Source organism: Mobula hypostoma, chromosome 21 (genome assembly GCF_963921235.1).
Source record: "Mobula hypostoma chromosome 21, sMobHyp1.1, whole genome shotgun sequence".
NCBI classification, from domain to species: Eukaryota; Metazoa; Chordata; class Chondrichthyes; order Myliobatiformes; family Myliobatidae; genus Mobula; species Mobula hypostoma.
Window position 1 is genome coordinate 915,308 of NC_086117.1, and position 18,255 is coordinate 933,562.

Here is an 18,255-nt window from a genome sequence, read left to right on the forward strand (position 1 = left end):
CTAACCTTTAGAGTGTTCTGCACAAGGACTCCCAAGTCCCTTTGCATCTCAGATTTTGGGATTTTATCCCAATTCGCACATTTATTTTTTTCTACCAAACTGCATGACCATACATTTTCCAACATTGTATTTCATTTGTCACTCTCTTACCCATTCTCCTAATCTGTCTAAGTCCTCCTGCAGCCTACCTGTTTTCTCAACACGACCTGCCCTTTCATCAATCTTTGTATCATCTGCAAACTTGGCAACAAAGCCATCTATTCCATCATCTAAATATTTGAGAAACAGTATAAAAAGAAGCGGTCCCAACACTGACCCCTGTGGAACACCACTAGTCAATAGCAGCCAACCAGAAAAGGATCCTTTTATTCCCACTTGCTGCCTGCTACCAATCAGCCAATGCTCTAACCGTGCCAGTAACTTTCCTGTAATACCATGGGCTCTTATCTTGGTAATTAGCCTCATGCGTGGCACCTTGTTGAAGGCCTTCTGAAGGTCCAAATATACAACATCTACTACATCCCCTTTATCTATCCTATGTGTAATCTCATCAAAGAATTCCAACAGGTTCATCAGGAAAGATTTTCCCTTAAGGAAACCATGCTAACTTTATCCTATGTCACCAAGTACTCCATAACCTCATCCTTAACAATTGATTACAACATCTTCCCAACCACTGAAGTCAGGCTAACTTGTCTATAATTTCCTTTCTCCTGCCTTCCTCTTGTCTTAAAGAATGAAGTGACATTTGCAGTTTTCCAGTCCAGAGTCCAATGAGTTTTGAAAGATCGTTACTAATGACTCCATAATCTTGACTGCTACCTCTTTCAGAACCCTAGGGTTCAGTTTATCTGGCCTGGGTGCCTTATGTACCCTTAGGTCTTTCAGCATTTTGAACATCTTCTCCCTTGAAATAGTAACAGCACTAACTTCTCTTCCCTCACACCCTTCAACATCTGCCAGTAACACACAAAGAAGTTGCTGGTGAACGCAGCAGGCCAGGCAGCATCTCTAGGAAGAGGTACAGTCGATGTTTCAGGCCGAGACCCTTCGTCAGGACTAACAAAAGGGATATGAGAGGATCATGGGAAAGGAGGCCTAGGGAGAAAGAAAGGGGGAGGGGGGAATCCCAGAGGATGGGCAAGGGGTATAGTGAGAGGGACAGAGGGAGAAAAAGGAGAGAGAGAGAAAAAATATATAATAATAATAAATAAATAACGGATGGGTTATGAAGGGGAGGTGGGGCATTAACAGAAGTTAGAGAAGTCAGTGTTCATATAAGGTGTTGTTCCTCCAACCTGAGTGTGGCTTCATCTTTACAGTAGAGGAGGCCGTGGATAGACATATCAGAATGGGAATGGGACGTGGAATTAAAATGTGTGGCCACTGGGAGATCCTGGTTTCTCTGGCGGACAGAGCATAGGTGTTCAGCAAAATGGTCTCCCAGCCTGCGTCGGGTCTTGCCAATATATAAAAGGCCACATCGGGAGTACCGGACGCAGTATATCACCCCAGCTGACTCACAGGTGAAGTGTCGCCTCACCTGGAAGGACTGTCTGGGGCCCCGAATTGTGGTGAGGGAGGAAGTGTAAGGGCATGTGTAGCACTTGTTCCGCTTACAAGGATAAGTTCCGGGAGGGAGATCGGTGGGAAGGGATGGGGGGGACAAATGGACAAGGGAGTCACGTAGGGAGCGACCTCTGCGGAAAGCAGAGATAGGGGGGAGGGAAAGATGTGCTTAGCGGTGGGATCCTGTTGGAGGTGGCGGAAATTACAGAGAATTATATGTTGGACCCAGAGGCTGATGGGATGGTAGGTGAGGACAAGAGGAACCCTATTCCTAATGGGGTGGCGGAAATGGGAGAGATGCATTTAAGAGCAGAGTTGATGGTGGAGGAAGGGAAGCCCCTTTCTTCAAAAAAGGAAGACATCTCCTTCATCCTGGAAAGAAAAGCCTCATCCTGACAGCAGATCATAGTCATAGTCATAGTCATACTTTATTGATCCCGGGGGAAAGTGGTTTTCGTTACAGTTGTATCATAAATAATAAATAGTAACAGAACCATAAATAGTTAAATAGTAATATGTAAATTATGCCAGTAAATTATGAGCCCTATTGGCTCAGGGTGTCTGACCCTCCAAGGGAGGAGTTGTAAAGTTTGATGGCCACAGGCGGGAATAACTTCCTATGACGCTCTGTGCTACATCTCAGTGGGATGAGTCTCTGGCTGAATGTACTCCTGTGCCCACCCAGTACATTATGTAGTGGATGGGAGACATTGTCCAAGATGGCATGCAACTTAGACAGCATCCTCTTTTCAGACACCACCGTCAGAGAGTCCAGTTCCATCCCCACAACATCACTGGCCTTACGAATAAGTTTGTTGATTCTGTTGGTGTCTGCTACCCTCAGCCTGCTGCCCCAGCACACAACAGCAAACATGATCGCACTGGCCACCACAGACTCATAGAACATCCTTAGCATCGTCTGACAGATATTAAAGGACCTCAGTCTCCTCAGGAAATAGAGACGGCTCTGATCCTTCTTGTAGACAGCCTCAGTGTTCTTTGACCAGTCCAGTTTATTGTCAATTCGTATCCCCAGGTATTTGTAATCCTCCACCATGTCCACACTGACCCCCTGGATGGAAACAGGGGTCACTGGTACCTTAGCTCTCCTCAGGTCTACCACCAGCTCCTTAGTCTTTTTCACATTAAGCTGCAGATAATTCTGCTCACACCATGTGACAAAGATGCGGCGGAGACAACAAAATCACCTTTATTCAGGGATTTGTGGGAGGAGCCACAGGGGCAGTCAGCAGAGGGGCACGTCCAGACAGTTAACCCAGTTACGACATATATATATATGGTTTACCACAATACCGTAATTCATAGTTTTTTATTATTAAGCATTGCAAGTTATTGCTGCTGCAAAAACAACAAATTTTACAATATAGGCTGGTGATATTAAACCTGATTCTGATTTCTTATTAAGCAACACCTTGATTTTAAAATTCTCGTCATTTCATTTAAGTTCCTCCAGATTCTCACCTCTGACTTGTTCTGTAATCTTCTCCGGACACTCTAGAATCTTTTCTCGTTCTGGTCTCTTGCACTTCCCTATTTCTCACCGCTCTGTCTCCCACCGCGCTCTCCACACATGCATTCAGTAAACTCCATCTTTCTGGTGAGCTTTGGTCACCCATCCTGACACCCTACCCTCCTAGCCTGATTTAAACCAGTACATCTTTGGACTGTGGGTGGAAACCAGAATATCCAGAGGAAATCTACACACTCATGGGAAGAACATACAAACTTGCTTCCTGAGAACACTGGAACTCCAGACTCTAATGTCATAAGCTGTAATAGCATTGCACCAACTGCTGCCTTACCATGGTGCCCCAATTCTGTGAAGCACATTGGGACATAGGCAGGTTAGAAAGTAAGAACCTTTTTCTCACTGCAGAGATGTTTAGCACTGGAGGGCAGAGATTAAGGATAAAGGGTAAGGGGTTTCAAGGAGATGTCAAGAAGAAAGTTTTTACCCAGAGGCTGGTCAGAATCTGGAATATGCTTTGTCAGGGGGTGGTAGATGCAAGCACTGCCATGACATTGTATTGATACGAGCACTTGAATCGTCAGTACATACTAGGCTGCATGCCACTGGGGCTGTGAAATGCGATCACTACATACAGGCACTTAATGGTTCATGTGGGCATGATGGGTGGAAAGCCCGGTTTCTGTGATTGGGGTGCGACAGCAGAGAATAATGAAAAACCTCTGCTTCACCTGGGTTTAGAATCTCAAATTAAAACTAAAAGGTCAATTAAGCAAGATTCCATTAGATCTAAGCACAGCGAGGTGAAGCAATATCATAGAACATAGAAAACCTACAGCACAATGCAACCCACAAAGCTGTGCTGAACATGTCCTTACCTTAGAAATGACCCAAGGTTACCCATAGCCCTCTATTCTTCTAAGCTCCATATACTTGTCCAGGAGTCTCTTAAAAGACCCTGTTGTATCTGCCTCCACCACCGTCGCCAGTAACCCATTCCACACACTCCTGACATTACCCCTTTATACCTACTTCCAAGCACCTTAAAACTGAACCCTCTCGTGCTAGCCATTTCAGCCCTGGGAAAAAGCCTCTGACTATCGACATGATCAATGCCTCTCATCTTATACCCCTCTATCAGGTCACCTCTCATCCTCCGTTGCTCCAAAGAGAAAAGCCCGAGTTCACTCAACCTATTCTTATAAGGCATGCTTCCCAATCCAGGCAACATCCTTGTAAATCTCCTCTGCATCCATTCTATGGTTTCCACATCCTTCCTGTAGTGAGGCGACCAGAACTGAGCACAGTACTCCAAGTGGGTTCTGACCAGGGTCCTATAAAGCTGTAACATTTGCCCTTGGCTCTTAAACTCAATCCCACGATTGATGAAGGCCAATGCACCGTATGCCTTCTTAACCACGGAGTCAACCTGCGCAGCAGCTTTGAGTGTCCTATGGACTCAGACCCCAAGATCCCTCTGATCCTCCACATTGCCAAGAGTCTTACCATTAATACTATAAATAATCACAATTATCATAATATCATAATTATCATAGTCCTGACATAACTGTGCCAAGTACCATTGACTGTAATTCACTGCTGGTGATTTGTGATACTCTATTTAGAGATTATCACAGTGTCTGAATTGTTGTAATTTTAAGAGGAGATAACACTAGTTAATGATGATGTAATCACTGGTAACTAGTTAATGAAGACATACTCACTGGTCAAGCAGCTGATCAAGGCTTTCCTCCAATTGTATCTTCTTGTGTTTCAGGGTAGTAGGAAAGGCATCCTCATCTTCACTGTCCCCGCTCACTGAGCTCACCATCACATCCACCTTCCCCAGCTGGAACATCGCACTAGGAACAATGCTCTTTGGGTAATACCAGAGGTGAACATTAAAAACCCTCAGCTCCCTCAATAAGTTACATTGCTTCAGCAATTCCACCCCAGCTAACATAAATCTATGATTAAAAACTTGCAAATAAACACTTTGGTATTATGGAAAAAAGCAAGAATTTGCATTTATTTAGCATCTGGCACATCCTCAGTATATCAAAGAGGGTTTCAAAACAAATCAATATTTTTGAAGAATAGTGGTAAACATTTGCCCCATCATGTGTAGGAAGCCACAGAACAAGTTTTGAGATAAGTAACTGGGTTTGTTTGCCACAAACAGAAGAGATTCTGCAGATGCTAGAAATCCAGAGTAACACACACAAAATGCTGGAGGAACTCAGCAGGTTTGACAGTATCTATAGAGGGCAGGGTTCCTAACCTGGGGTCCATGGACCCCTTGCCTAATGGTATTGGTCCATGACACAAAAAAGGTTAGGAACCCCTGATGGAGGGGAATAAAGAGTTGAAGGGTTTTGGCCCAAAACATCATCAGGAATGGTATTCTGTTTTAGAAATTTGGCCATAACTGCCATTTGATAACTTTTCTGGATATCATTGGAATGAAAGGATATAGGGACAAGCCAGGAAATCAGAACTGAGCTTTACTGCCTTTCAATAACCCTGAGATTTCTGACATTCATATGTCCTTTTGCAGAACATTCTTCCTCTGCTGGACCTCATCCCAGCAAACTGTACATTTGTTACCCTTCTGTACTCTTGCCTCTTGTACAACCACAGGTAACACAGACTTCCCAATATCTCCTTTCTCCCTGTTCCACTGAAGACCTCCAATATGTTCCTGCTGTAACATCCCTATACACTTGTATCCCTCATCAAGAAAGCCTTAAAACTTCCTGTTTCTTTTTCAATAAAAGAACCAACCAGTTCCCCTCCACCACCACCCTCCTCTGACTGGCAGAACTGGCCCTCGTCCTTAACAATTTTTCCTTTGGCTCCTCCCACTTTCCCCAGATTTGAGGGACAGCTATGGGCACCCACATGGGCCCCAGCTATGCCTGCCTCTTTGTTGGCTACGTCCATGCTCCAAGCCTTCCCTGGTGATGCTCTCCAACTCTTCCTCTGCTCGATTAACGACTGCATTGGTGCAGTTTCATGCACCTATACAGAGCTCATCAATTTCATCAACTTTGCCTCCAATTTCCACCCTGCTCTTAAATTCACTTGGTCAAATTTCTGACAACTCCCTCCCCTTTGTTGATCTCTCTGTCTCCATCTCTGGAGACAAACTGTCAACCAACGTCTTTTGTAAGACTCCCAGCTTCCACGTTATCTTGTCTGTGCCACTTCCCACCATGTCTCCTGTAGAAGTGCTGTTCCCTTTTCTCAATTCCTTCGTGTCCACTCCATCTGTTCCCAGAACTAGGCCTTCCTTTCCAGGACATAGAACATAGAACATAGAAATCTACAGCACATTACACAGGTCCTTCGGCCCGCAATGTTGTGCCGACCATGTAACCAACCATAGAAACTGCAAAGAATTACCCTACCGCATAGCCCTATATTTTTCTAGGCTCCATGTACTTATCTGAGTCTCTTAAAAGACCCTATTGTATCTGTCTCTACCACTGATGCCAACACCCATTACTCTCTGTATGAAAAACTTACCTCTGACATCACCCCCGTACCTACATCCAAGCACTTAAAACTATATCCACTCGTGTTAGCTATTTCAGCCCTGGGAAAAAGCCTCTGGCTATCCACATGATCAATGCCTCTCATCATCTTATACACCTCTATCAGGTCACCTCTCAACCTCTGTCGCTCCAAGAAAAGGCCAAGTTCACTCAACCTTTACTCATATGGTACGCCCTCCAATCCAGGCAACGTCCTTGTAAATCTCCTCTGCACTCTCTCTCTAGTATCCACTTCCTTCCTGTAGCGAGGTGACCAGAACTGATCACAGTACTCCAAGTAGGGTCTGACCAAGGTCTTATATAGCTGTAACATTACTTCATTGCTCTTGAACTCAATCCCACAGTTCATGACTGTCAACGCACCATATGCATTCTTAACAACACTGTCAACCCACACAGCATCTTTGAGTGTCCTATGAACACGAACCCCAAGATCTCACTGATCCTGCATATTGCCAAGAGTCTTACCATTAATATCATATTCTGTCTTCCAATTTGACCTATGAAATTGAACCACTTCCCACTTAACTGGGTTGAACTCCATCTGCCACTTCTCAGCCCAGTTCCGCATCCTATTGATATCCATCTGTAACCTTTCACATCCCTGCAGACTATCCACAATACTCGCAACCTCTGTGTCATCAGCAGACTTGCTAACCCACTCTTCTACTTCTTTATCCAGGTCATATATAAAAACCACAAAGAGGAGGGGTCCCAGAACAAAACCCTGTGGAACACCACTGGTCACTGACCTCCGTGCACAAAATGAACCATCTAAAGCCACTCTTTGCCTTCTGTGGGCAAGATAATTCTGGATCCACAAAGCAAGGTCCCTTTGAAACCCAATCCTCCTTACTCTCTGAATGATCTTGCATGGGATCTGGATGCTGCCTGACCTGCTGAGTGCCTCTAGCATTTTGTGTGCGTTGCTCTGGATTTCCCGCACCTGTAGAATTTCTGTGGTTTTGATTTGGTACCTCCCTTAAATTCAGCATTTAATAACAATTCTCTAAAGCAGTTTGGCTGCTGTTTATTGTGAAGCTGGTGTAGAAAACTTGGCATTGTCTGTAAAATAGGAGCAAAGGATCTACCCAGCTTTTTGAACTTGTTCTGCTCAACAAGATCATGGTTGATCGACCACCTCAGAGCCATTTTCCTGCACTCGGTTTCCAAGTGCAGAAGTCTATCAATCTCTGTTTTAAGGGAACTCAATGATTGAGGTTCAGTAGCCTAAGCCTAAGCCTCTGCACTTCAGTGCCAAACAGCTGAATTCTTAGTCTGAGCCTATGGTCCCTGGCTCTGGACTCCTGACCCCTAAAATATCCCCCATGCGTTCACCCTCTTCAACTGAATGAAAATTTCAACGAGATCTCCCTCTGCTCTGCTAAACTCTAGACTGTAAATGTACAGTTGTACTGCACAATACATTCTCTTTGGCCCACAATGTTGTGCTAACATTTTAACCTATTCTAAGAGTAATCTTTACCTTCCTTCCCATGTAGTTCTCCATTTTTCATTCACCCATTTGCCTATCTAAGACAAGATAGATAAAGGACATAGTTACCCAAATCTACTAAACATCCCCTCACAAGCTACCACCACACAACCAGAGAGTGAGTCATCGCAGCACTCTCTCTGTGTATGTACTTTCCTGTGAAGTTAAGGAGATAAAAGCTGTACAGAATGATTTGGTTACAGGTATTCACAGGCATCACCTGTAGTGGAAATGGAAACACATGAGGACAGACGGTCAAATATCAGCAATTAGCTGAGGAACTTTCCAAATGATATCTACCAGTCCACTCAGGGTCTAGTGATGTTGATGGCGAGGAAGGGTGGGGCAAACAAATGGACCAGTGTAAATTGGTTCAGGATTGTGGACAAAGATTGATGGAGAATGGACGTGAAAGCACAGAGGAACATCTGGAGAAATTTCTGAAATGCCCGTTCGCTGCTGTCATTACTGTGTGGTTGGGAATCTTTCGGAGAGTAGGCCTCAAAATCCCCGGCCTTGCCTGCTTTTGGCGATCGAGAAGGAGGTCGAATCGTTCAGACAGAGATGGCGCTCAGTACTCGGTGTCGGAGAGCTGATCAGAGCTCGAAGTTTTCGGATGACTCAGAGTCAGATTGTGGTCGGCATGGCAGGGAGAGTTTTTCTTCCTTCTCCTGTCTGCGTGAGATGTGGGACATTTGAGAAACTTTGAACCTTACTGTGCTCATGGACTTCTTCATCAAGTTATGGTATTGTTACACTGTTTGTAACTATATGTTATAATTATGTGGTTCTGCCAGTTTTTTCAGTCTTGGTTTGTCCTGTGTTTTTGTGATATCACAGTGGAGGAAATAATGTATCATTTCTTAATGCATGCATTACTAAATGACAATAAAAGAGGACTACGTATCTTCATAATCATAATCATAAAGATTGATGGCCTTGGCTGAAGGTTCCAGCATTAGAACAGAGTTCCAAGTCCTACCTGACATTTGGGGTTCTGCTCTGTGTCTGCTGTGGTCTGAAGCACAGGTTTTGGAGGCTGTACTATTGGCACTGGTCTGCATGGTTGTGGGGCTGGTCTTCTGGTGATCCATGAGCTAGGATTCACGCCATCATCGGAACTATGGTCTGTCAGGGCACTGGTCTCAGGCACCTGGTCAATCTGCTCCCTCATATCCTCCAAGCGCATTCCAAGCCGAAATATGTTTCCCTCCATTTCCCTGGGAAAGGATGTGTAGGAACCAACGTTAGCCACTGAATGTTGCAAAAATAAATCATGTACAACAACAAACAGTCTGCTACAGGGCTCAGTGGGAAGGGAAGCATTTGGGAGGAGGAAGGAACTGTCAACATTTTGGGTCAAGACCCTGCATTAGGACTAAAGTTGCTGTCCTGGCTTTAATCAAGATTTCCCTAAGACCATAAGAGATAGGAGCAGAATTAGGCCATCCAGCCCATTGAGTCTGCTCTGCCATCTCATCTTGGCTCATCATTTTCCCTTTCAAACCCACTCTCTTGCCTTCTCCCTGTAATCTCTCATGCCCTGACTAATCAAGAACCTATCATCTCTGCCTTAAGTACACCCAATCACCCGGCCTTCACAGCCACCTATCAAAACGAGAGAGGAGCTTGCTGAGGTGGATTGGAGGAGGATACTGGCAGGGATGACGGCAGAGTAGAGACGACTGAAGTTTCTAGGAATAGATACGTCCCACAGAAGTTGTTGTTCTCAAATGGCAGGGCGAGGTAACCGTGGCTGGTAAGGGAAGTTAAGGACGGCATAAAAGCCAAGGAAAGGGGATATAGGGTAGCAAAAGTGAGTGGGAAGTTGGATGATTGGGAAACTTTTAAAATCCAACAAAAAGCAACTAAGAAAGCCATAAGAAGGGAAAAGATGAAATACAAGGGCGAACTGGCCAATAATATAAAAGCTGGATTCCAAACGTTTTTCAGTTATATAAAGAGTAAAAGGGAGGTGAGGGTTGATAGTGGACCACTGGAAAACGATGCTGGTGAGATAGTAATGAGGGAAAAAGAAATGGCAGATGAACTTAATGGGTACTTTGCACCTGTCTTCACTTTGTGACAGGCAGGAGATAGCCAGTGGGAATAAAAGGGGCCCTTTCTGGCTGGCAGCTAGTGACTAGTGGTGTTCCTCAGGGTCAGTATTGGAACCGCTTCTTTTTATGCTATGATGGAATGGCAGAGCAGACTCAATGGGCTCAATGGGCTGAATGGCCTAATTCTGTTCCTTTGTCTTATGGTCTTCAGAATTCCACAGATTCACCACTCTTAGCTAAAGAAATTCAGCCTGAACTCTGTTCTGAATGAACATCCCACTCTTCTGAGGCTGTGCCATCTGGTCCTAGACTATCCCACGATAGGAAACATCCATTCTCCACTCTGCGCTAAAGCCTGTCCTCTGTCTGCTGGGTTAAAACCTGCCCACTGTCTGCTGAGCTAAAGCAGCACAATGCAGCCTTCGTGCTACTTTCTCTGAAACCCCAGCATCAATCACACAAAAACCCCAAAGGCCTTTCCTGAGTTTGTGGTCAAAGTGGCAGGGCACATGGGGAGTTGGGATGTGGAATAAGGGGATATCAGTGATATCCAGCATTCTCTACTAGTGTTGGATGACGGTGTGGGTTGGAAATGATTTCTAATGCACCACCTCTAAAAAGACAAGAGAAAATGCCTGCAGAATCCTAACCTAGAATCAACAACTCACAATAGTATGTGTTATTCCCCTCCCCATGTTTATCTCAATACCCACAGTGATCAAAAGAACACATAGCTATAATCTATATAATAATAAGTTATCCATTTACAGCAGCTGCAGTCTATATATAGACGCCATCAAAAGTGTACGTAGCATGTTCCCATCAGGCTGAGATTGTCTCGCAGCCCCAGGAACCCAAGTTTAATCCTGACCTTGGGCACTGTCTTGCAGAGTTTGCACACTCTCACTGAGATCATACGGGTTTCCTGCAATTCTGTTTTCCTCCCGCATCTGATGAAACACTGAGTTCCAAATATTGGGTCAGGAAAGGACCACCAAGACCAGGATCCGCCTCGATCATGATCAGCCTCGACCATGATCTACCTAGACTAGTACCCACCTAAATCAGCATCCACCTACTCCAGGACTAGACCAGGACTAACGTTGACCAGTACCCTACTAGACAAGACTAAATCAGGACCACATAGACCAGGACTAGTCCAGGACCACACAGACCAGAACCAACCTAGAAAAGGATGCACCTAGACCAGGAGTAGACACTGACCCACCTAGACCAGGACTGGACATAAGAACATAAGATATAGGAGCAGACAAGAGAAAATCTGTAGATGCTGTAAATCTCAGCAGCACACACAAAATGTTGGAGGAATTCAGCAGGCCAGGCAACATTTAGGAAAAGTGTATAGTTGACATTTCGGGCTGAAACCCTTCAGCAGGACTAGAATTAGGCTATAGGAGCAGAATTAGGCCATTTGGCCCATTGAGTCTGCTCTGCCATTTCATCATAAGTGATCTAATTTTCCTCTTGGCCTCAGTCTCCTGACTTCTCCCCATATCCCTTGATGCTCTGACCACAGACTCCTGAGGAACACCACTAGTCACTGGCAGCCGACCAGAAAAGGCTCCTTTTATTCTCACTCTATATTCCTGATATTTTTGGCCAGAATTGATTGGAAAATAACACTAGCAGGGATGACAGAAGAGCTGCAATGGCCGGAATATCTGGAAGCAATTCGGAAGGCATGGGATATATTCATCCCAAAGAGGAAGAAGTATTCTAAAGGCAAGATGACGCAACTGTGGTTAACAAGAGAAGTCAAAGCCAACATAAAAGCCAAAGAAAGCGTGTATAATAGAGCAAAAATTAGTTAAGTCAGAGGATTGGGAAGCTTTTAAGAACCAACAGAAGGCGCCTGAAAAGTCATTAAGAAGGTAAAGATGGAATACAAAAGTAAGCTAGCCAGTAAGATTAAAGAAGATACCAAAAGTTTCTTCAGATACATAAGCTGTAAAAGAGAGGCGAGAGTGGATACTGGACTGCTGGAAAACGATACTGGAGAAGTAGTAATGGGGGACAAGGAAATGTCAGATAAACTGAGTAAGTATTTTGCATCATTTTTCACTGTGGAAGGCACTAATAAGATGGTGGAAGTTCCAGATGTCAGGGGTCATGAAGTGTGTGAAAGTGGCATTACTAGAGAGAAGGTTCTTGGGAAACTGAAAGGGCTGAAGGTAGCTAAGTCACCTGGACCAGATGGTGGATACCCCAGCGTTCTGAAAGAGGGGGCTGAAGAGGTTGTGGATGTATTAGTAATGATCATTCAAGAATCACAAATTCTGGAATGGTTATGGAAAACTGCAATATCACTCCATTCTTCAAGAAGGGAAAGAAGCAGAAGAAAGGAAACTATAGGTCAGTTAGTCTGACCTCAGTGATTAGGAAAATGTTGGAGTTGATTGTTAAGTTTGCGCTTTTGGAGTACTTGGAGGCACATGATAAAATAGGCTGTAGTCAGCTTGATTTCCCCAAATCTGTGGGAATTCTTTGAAGAAATAACAAGCAGGATAGAAAATGGAGAATCAGTTGATGTTGTGTAGTTGGATTTTCAGAAGGCCTTTGACAAATTGCCTCACATGAGGCTGCTTAACAAGCTAGTTGTCCATTGTATTACAAGAAATATCCTAGCATGAATAAAGCAGTGGCTGATCGGCAGGAGGGAAAGAGTGGGAATAAAGGGAGCTTTTTCTGGTTGGCTGCTGGTGACTAGTGGTGCTCCACAGGGGTCTGTGTTGGGTCCAATGGATGATGGTAATGATAGCTTTGTTGCAAAGTTTGCACACTAGATGAGAGGCTGTACTTGATCTGGTATTGGGAAATGAACCTGGTCAGGTGTCAGGTCTCTCGGTGGGAGAGCATTTTGGAGGTAGTGATCACAACTCTATCTCCTTCACCATAGCGCTGGAGGGAGATTACAGCAGACAATTTGGGAAAACATTTAATTGGGGTAAGTGGAAATATGATGCTATTAGGCAGAAACTTGGGAACATAAATTGGGAGCAGATATTCTCAGGGAAATCCAAGGCAGAAATGTGGCAAATGTTCAGGGAAGATATGCATAGTGTTCTACATAGGAATGTTCCACTGAGGCAGGGAAAGAATGGTAGGGTAAAAGATCCATCGTTACAAAGGATGTAGAAAATCTAGTTAAGAAGAAAAGAAAAGCTTATGAAAGATTCAAGAAACTAGGCACTGTCAGAACTCCAGAAAATTACAAGGGTGCCAGGAAGGAGCATAAGAATGAAATTAGGAGAGTTAGAAGGGGCCATGAGAGGGCTTGGCGAACAGGATTAAGGAAAACCCCAAGGCATTCTACAAGTATGTGAAGAGCAAGAGGATGAGCCGTGTGAGAATAGGACTAATCAGGTGTGACAGTGGAAACGTGTGCATGGAATTGGAGGAGGTAGCGGAGGTACTTAATGAATACTTTGCCTTATTATTCACCAGGGAAAAGGACCTTGGCAATTGTGGGGATGACTTACAGTGGACTGAAACACTTGAGCATATAGACATCAAGAAAGAAGATGTGCTGGAGCTTTTGAAAAGCATTAAGATAGACAAGTCGCTGGGTCTAGCTGAAAGTTACCGGCTGGGAATCGAGGAAGGAGATTGCTGAGCCTCTGGCGATGATCTTTGCAGCATCAATAAAGGCCGGGAGAAGTACCAGAGGATTGGAAGGTTGCAAGTGTTGTTCCCTTGTTCAAGAAAAGGAGTAGAGATAACCCAGGAAATTATAGACCAGTGAGTCTTACAGTGAGGCAAGATTTATGAGTATTTGGAGAGACATAATCGAATTAGGGATAATCAGCAGTGGCTTTGTCAAGAGCAGGTCGTACCTTATGAACCTGATTAAATTCTTTGAGGATGTACCAAAACACATTGATGAAGGTAGAGCAGTGGGTGTAGTGTGTATGGATTTCAGTAAGGCAGTTGATATGGTTTCCATGTGAGGCTCATTCAGAAAGTCAGGAGGCATGGGATCCAAGGTGACCTTGCTTTGTGGATCCAGAATTGGCTTGCCCACAGAAGGCAAAGTGTGGTTGTATATGGTTTGTGTTCTGCATGGAGGTTAGTGACCAGTGGTGTGGTGCAGGGATCTGTTCAGGGACCACTCCTCTTTATGATTTTTATAAATGACCTGGATGAAGAAGTAGGAGAGTGGGTTAATAAATTTGCTGACGATACAAATGTTGGGGGTGTTGTGGATAGTGTGGAGGGCTGTCAGAGGTTACAGCACGACATCAATAGGATGCAGAACTGGGCTGAGAAGTGACAGATGGAGTACAACCCAGATAAGTGTGAGGTGATTCATTTTGGTAGGTTAAATTTGAAGACAGAATATAACATTAATAAGAGTCATGGCAGTGTGGAGGATCAGAGAGATCTTGGGGTCCTTAAAGCTACTGCAGAGGTTGACAGTGTTGTTAAGAAGGCAAATGGTATGTGACCTTCATCAACCATGAGATTGAGTTCAAGAGCCGTGAGGTAATGTTACTGCTATATAAGACCTTGGTCAGACCCCACTTGGAGTACTGTGTTCAGTTCTGGTCACCTCACTACAGGAAGGATGTGGATACTATAGAGAGAGTGCAGAGGAGATTTACAAGAACAAATAAGAGAAAATCTGAGGATGCTGAAAATCCAAACAACACACAAAATGCTGGAGGAACTCAGCAGGCCAGGCAGCATCTAGGAAAAGAGTACTGTCAACATTTTGGGCTGAAACCCTTTGACAGGACTGGAATTTACAACGATTTACAAGGATGTTTCATGGTTTGGAGATCATGCCTTATGAGAATAGGTTGAGTGAACTTGGCCTTTTCTCCTTGGAGCGACAGAGGATGAGAGGTGACCTGATAGAGGTGTATAAGATAATGAGAGGTATTGATCATGTGGATAGCCAGAAGCTTTTTCCCAGGGCTGAAATGGCTAGCACGAGGGGGCATAGTGTTAAAATGCTTGGAAAAAGGTACAGAGGGATGTCAGAGTTATCAGAGAGTGGTGGGTGCATGGAATGCACTGCCAGCAACGGTGGTGGAGGCGGATACAATAGGATCTTTTAAGAGACTCTTAGATAGGCACATGGAGCTTAGAAAAATAGAGGGTTATACGGTAGGGAAATTCTAGGCAGTTTCTTGAGTAGGTTACATGGTCAGCACAACATTGTGGACCAAAGGGCCTGTATGTGCTGTATGTTCTATGATCTGAAGATAGGTGGAGGGGCAGGTGGTTTTGAGGAAGTAGAGAGGCTACAGAAGGACTTAGATAGATTAGGAGCATGGGCAAAGAAGTGGCAGGTGGAATACACTGTCCGAAAGTTAATGGTTATGCACTTTGGTAGAATAAATGAAGGGGTTGACTATTTTCTAAATAGAGAGAAAATACAAAAAAATGGAGGTGCAAAAGGACTTTAGATTCCCTTGTGTATGATTCCCTGAAGGTTAATTTGCAGATTGAGCCTGTGGTGAGGAAGGCAAATGCAATGTTAGTATTCATTTCAAGAGTATTCAAATATAAAAGCAAGGATGTAATGTTGAAACTTTATTAAGTACTGGTGAAGCCTCACTTGGAGTACTGCTATCCTAGAAAGGATGTACTGGAACTAGAGAGGGTTCAAAGGAGGTTCATGAAAATGATTCTAGGATTGAATGACGTCATATGAAGTGTTTGATAGTTCCGGGTCTGTATTTTAGATTAGATTAGATTACGAGGACATGCAGTCTTCTTTTATAGTCATTTAGTAATGCATGCATTAAGAAATGATACACTGGAATGATATTCACTGGAATTCAGAAGAATGAGGGGTGACCTAATTGACACCTATCAAATGGTGAAAGGCCTTGATAGCATGCATATGGAAAAGATGTTTCCTATAGTGGAGAGTCTACATTGTGGAGAGGACACAATCTCAGAATAGAGGGGCATCCTTTGAGAACGGAGATGAGGATGAATTCCTCTAGCCGGAGACGGGTGAATCGGTGGAATTTTTTGCCACATGCAGCTGTGGAGGCCAAGTCGTTTGTTCTGTATATTTAAGACAGAGGTTGCATTCCTGATTGGTCAGGGCATGAAGGGATACAGGGAAATAGCTGGAGATTGGGGCTGAGAGGAAAATTGAATCATGGTGAAATGACAGAGGAGACTCAATGGGTCAAATGTACTATTTCTGTTCCATTACCTTATGGTCTATATTGAAATTCCCTATGACTATTGTAACATTGCCCTTTTGGCATGCATTTTCCTTCTCCTGTTATAATTTGTAGCTACATTGTTACTACTGTTTGGCGGTCTGTATACAACACCCATCAGGGTCATTTTACTCTTGCAGTTCCTTAGCTCTATCCACAATGATTCAACACCTTCTGACCCTATGTCACTTCTTTCTAATTATTTGATTTCATTTTTTCCAACAGAGCCATGCTGCCTCCTCTGCCTTCCTGCCTGTTCTTTCGATGCAATGTGTATCCTTGGACATTAGGCTTCCAGCTATAATCTTCTTTCAGCCATGATTCAGTCATGCCTACAACATCATCCATGCCTGTCTGCAACTGTGCTATAAGTTCGCCTTTCTTATTCCGAATACTGCGCGCATTCAAATACAACACCTTCAGTTCTGTATTCCTGACTTTGTCTGCCTCTTATATTGCAACTCACCCTGTTGATGCAATTTTGCCCTATCAACAGCCTCTCCTCACTACACATTGCCTCTGTTGTAAAGCAGCTACCTCATCTTCAGCACTATCACTATCATCCGCATTTCCTACACTATCTCTAGCATTGAAATGTACACAACTCGGGATACTAGTCGTACCATGGTCAACCTTTTGATTCCTAATTTGGCTGAGGTCTTACCAACATCTGCCTCCACAACCTCTCCGCATACTGTTCAAGCACTCTGGTTCCTATCCCCCTGCAACTTTAGTTTAAGCTCCAAAGTGCAGCATTAACAAAGCTTCCCACTAGGATATTAGTCCCCTTCCAGTTCAGGTGCAAACTGTCCCTTCTGTATAGGTCCCACCTTCCCTGGAAGAGAGCCCAATGATCCAAACATCTTATGCCTCCCTTCTACACCAACTCCTTAACTATTTATTAAATTGTATAATCTTCCTCATTCTGGCCTCACTAGCACATGGCATGGGTAGCAACCCTGAGATCACAACCATGGCCCAGCTAGACCAGTACTAGACCAACACCCAATGAGACCAGGAACCACTAATCTGGTACCCTCCTAGACCAACACCACCTGAACTAGGACCCACATGAAACAGGACCTTCTTAGACCAGGACCCAAATGGATCAGAACTAGAGCAGGACTAGACCAGACCTACCTAGGGTGGGACCCGCAGAGACCAGGACCAGGACTAGAATATGATCAATCTAGACAGAACAAGTCCAGAACCCACCTCGATCAGAATCCACCAAATCAAGGATTAGACCAGGACCCACCGAGAATAGGACTTGTCTCGACCAGGACTAGATCAGGACACACCTCAATCAGAACTAGACCAAAACTCACCTAGATCAAGACTACACCAGGACCCACCTAGACCAGGTCCCACCGGTATCAATCTAGACTAGGACCCAACTAAACCAGGATCCACCTTGACCAGAACCCTCCTAGACCAGGACCCTCTGACAGCAGCAGCCACCTTGACCAGGACTAGACAAGGACCCACCAATGCAAGGACTAGTTCAGACTTAGACCAGCACCCATCTAAACTAGGATCAGATCAACACCCACATAGAACAGAACGTAGACTAGGACCCATCTAGACAAAGACCAATCGTGCATCTACTACACCCTGCCCTCAAACCCCAGTGCCATAGAGCAGAAACAGCACTTCCCCTGCCCGATCTGAATGAGAGCATGGGGGCCTTAAACCAGTCAACATTCCAGTTCTTTTCTGAACTAGAGAAAGAATAGTGCAATGTGGACAAGCTGATCTTAGACCATAAGACATAGGAGCAGAATTGGGCCATCCCATCCAGCCCATCGAGTCTGTTCCACCATTCAATCATGGCTGATCCTTTTTTTAATCTCCTCCTCAACCCCAGTTCCCGGCCTTC

The 18,255-nt window shown here is 44.4% G+C and overlaps 1 protein-coding gene across 8 annotated transcripts in view; it reads right to left on the minus strand.

Annotated features, from left to right (window-relative positions):
- LOC134359725 (microtubule organization protein AKNA-like) overlaps positions 1-18,255 on the minus strand; it is a 136,934-nt gene that overhangs the window by 62,350 nt on the left and 56,329 nt on the right. For 7 of the 8 annotated variants that reach the window (XM_063073248.1, XM_063073251.1, XM_063073250.1 and 4 more), the window contains 2 exons: positions 9,093-9,330; positions 4,783-4,934 (listed from right to left, as the gene is read on the minus strand). In XM_063073248.1, the coding sequence (XP_062929318.1) occupies positions 4,783-4,934; positions 9,093-9,330 (390 nt within the window). The remainder of the gene's footprint in view (positions 1-4,782; positions 4,935-9,092; positions 9,331-18,255) is intronic. The other variant, XM_063073253.1, reaches the window with a different exon arrangement.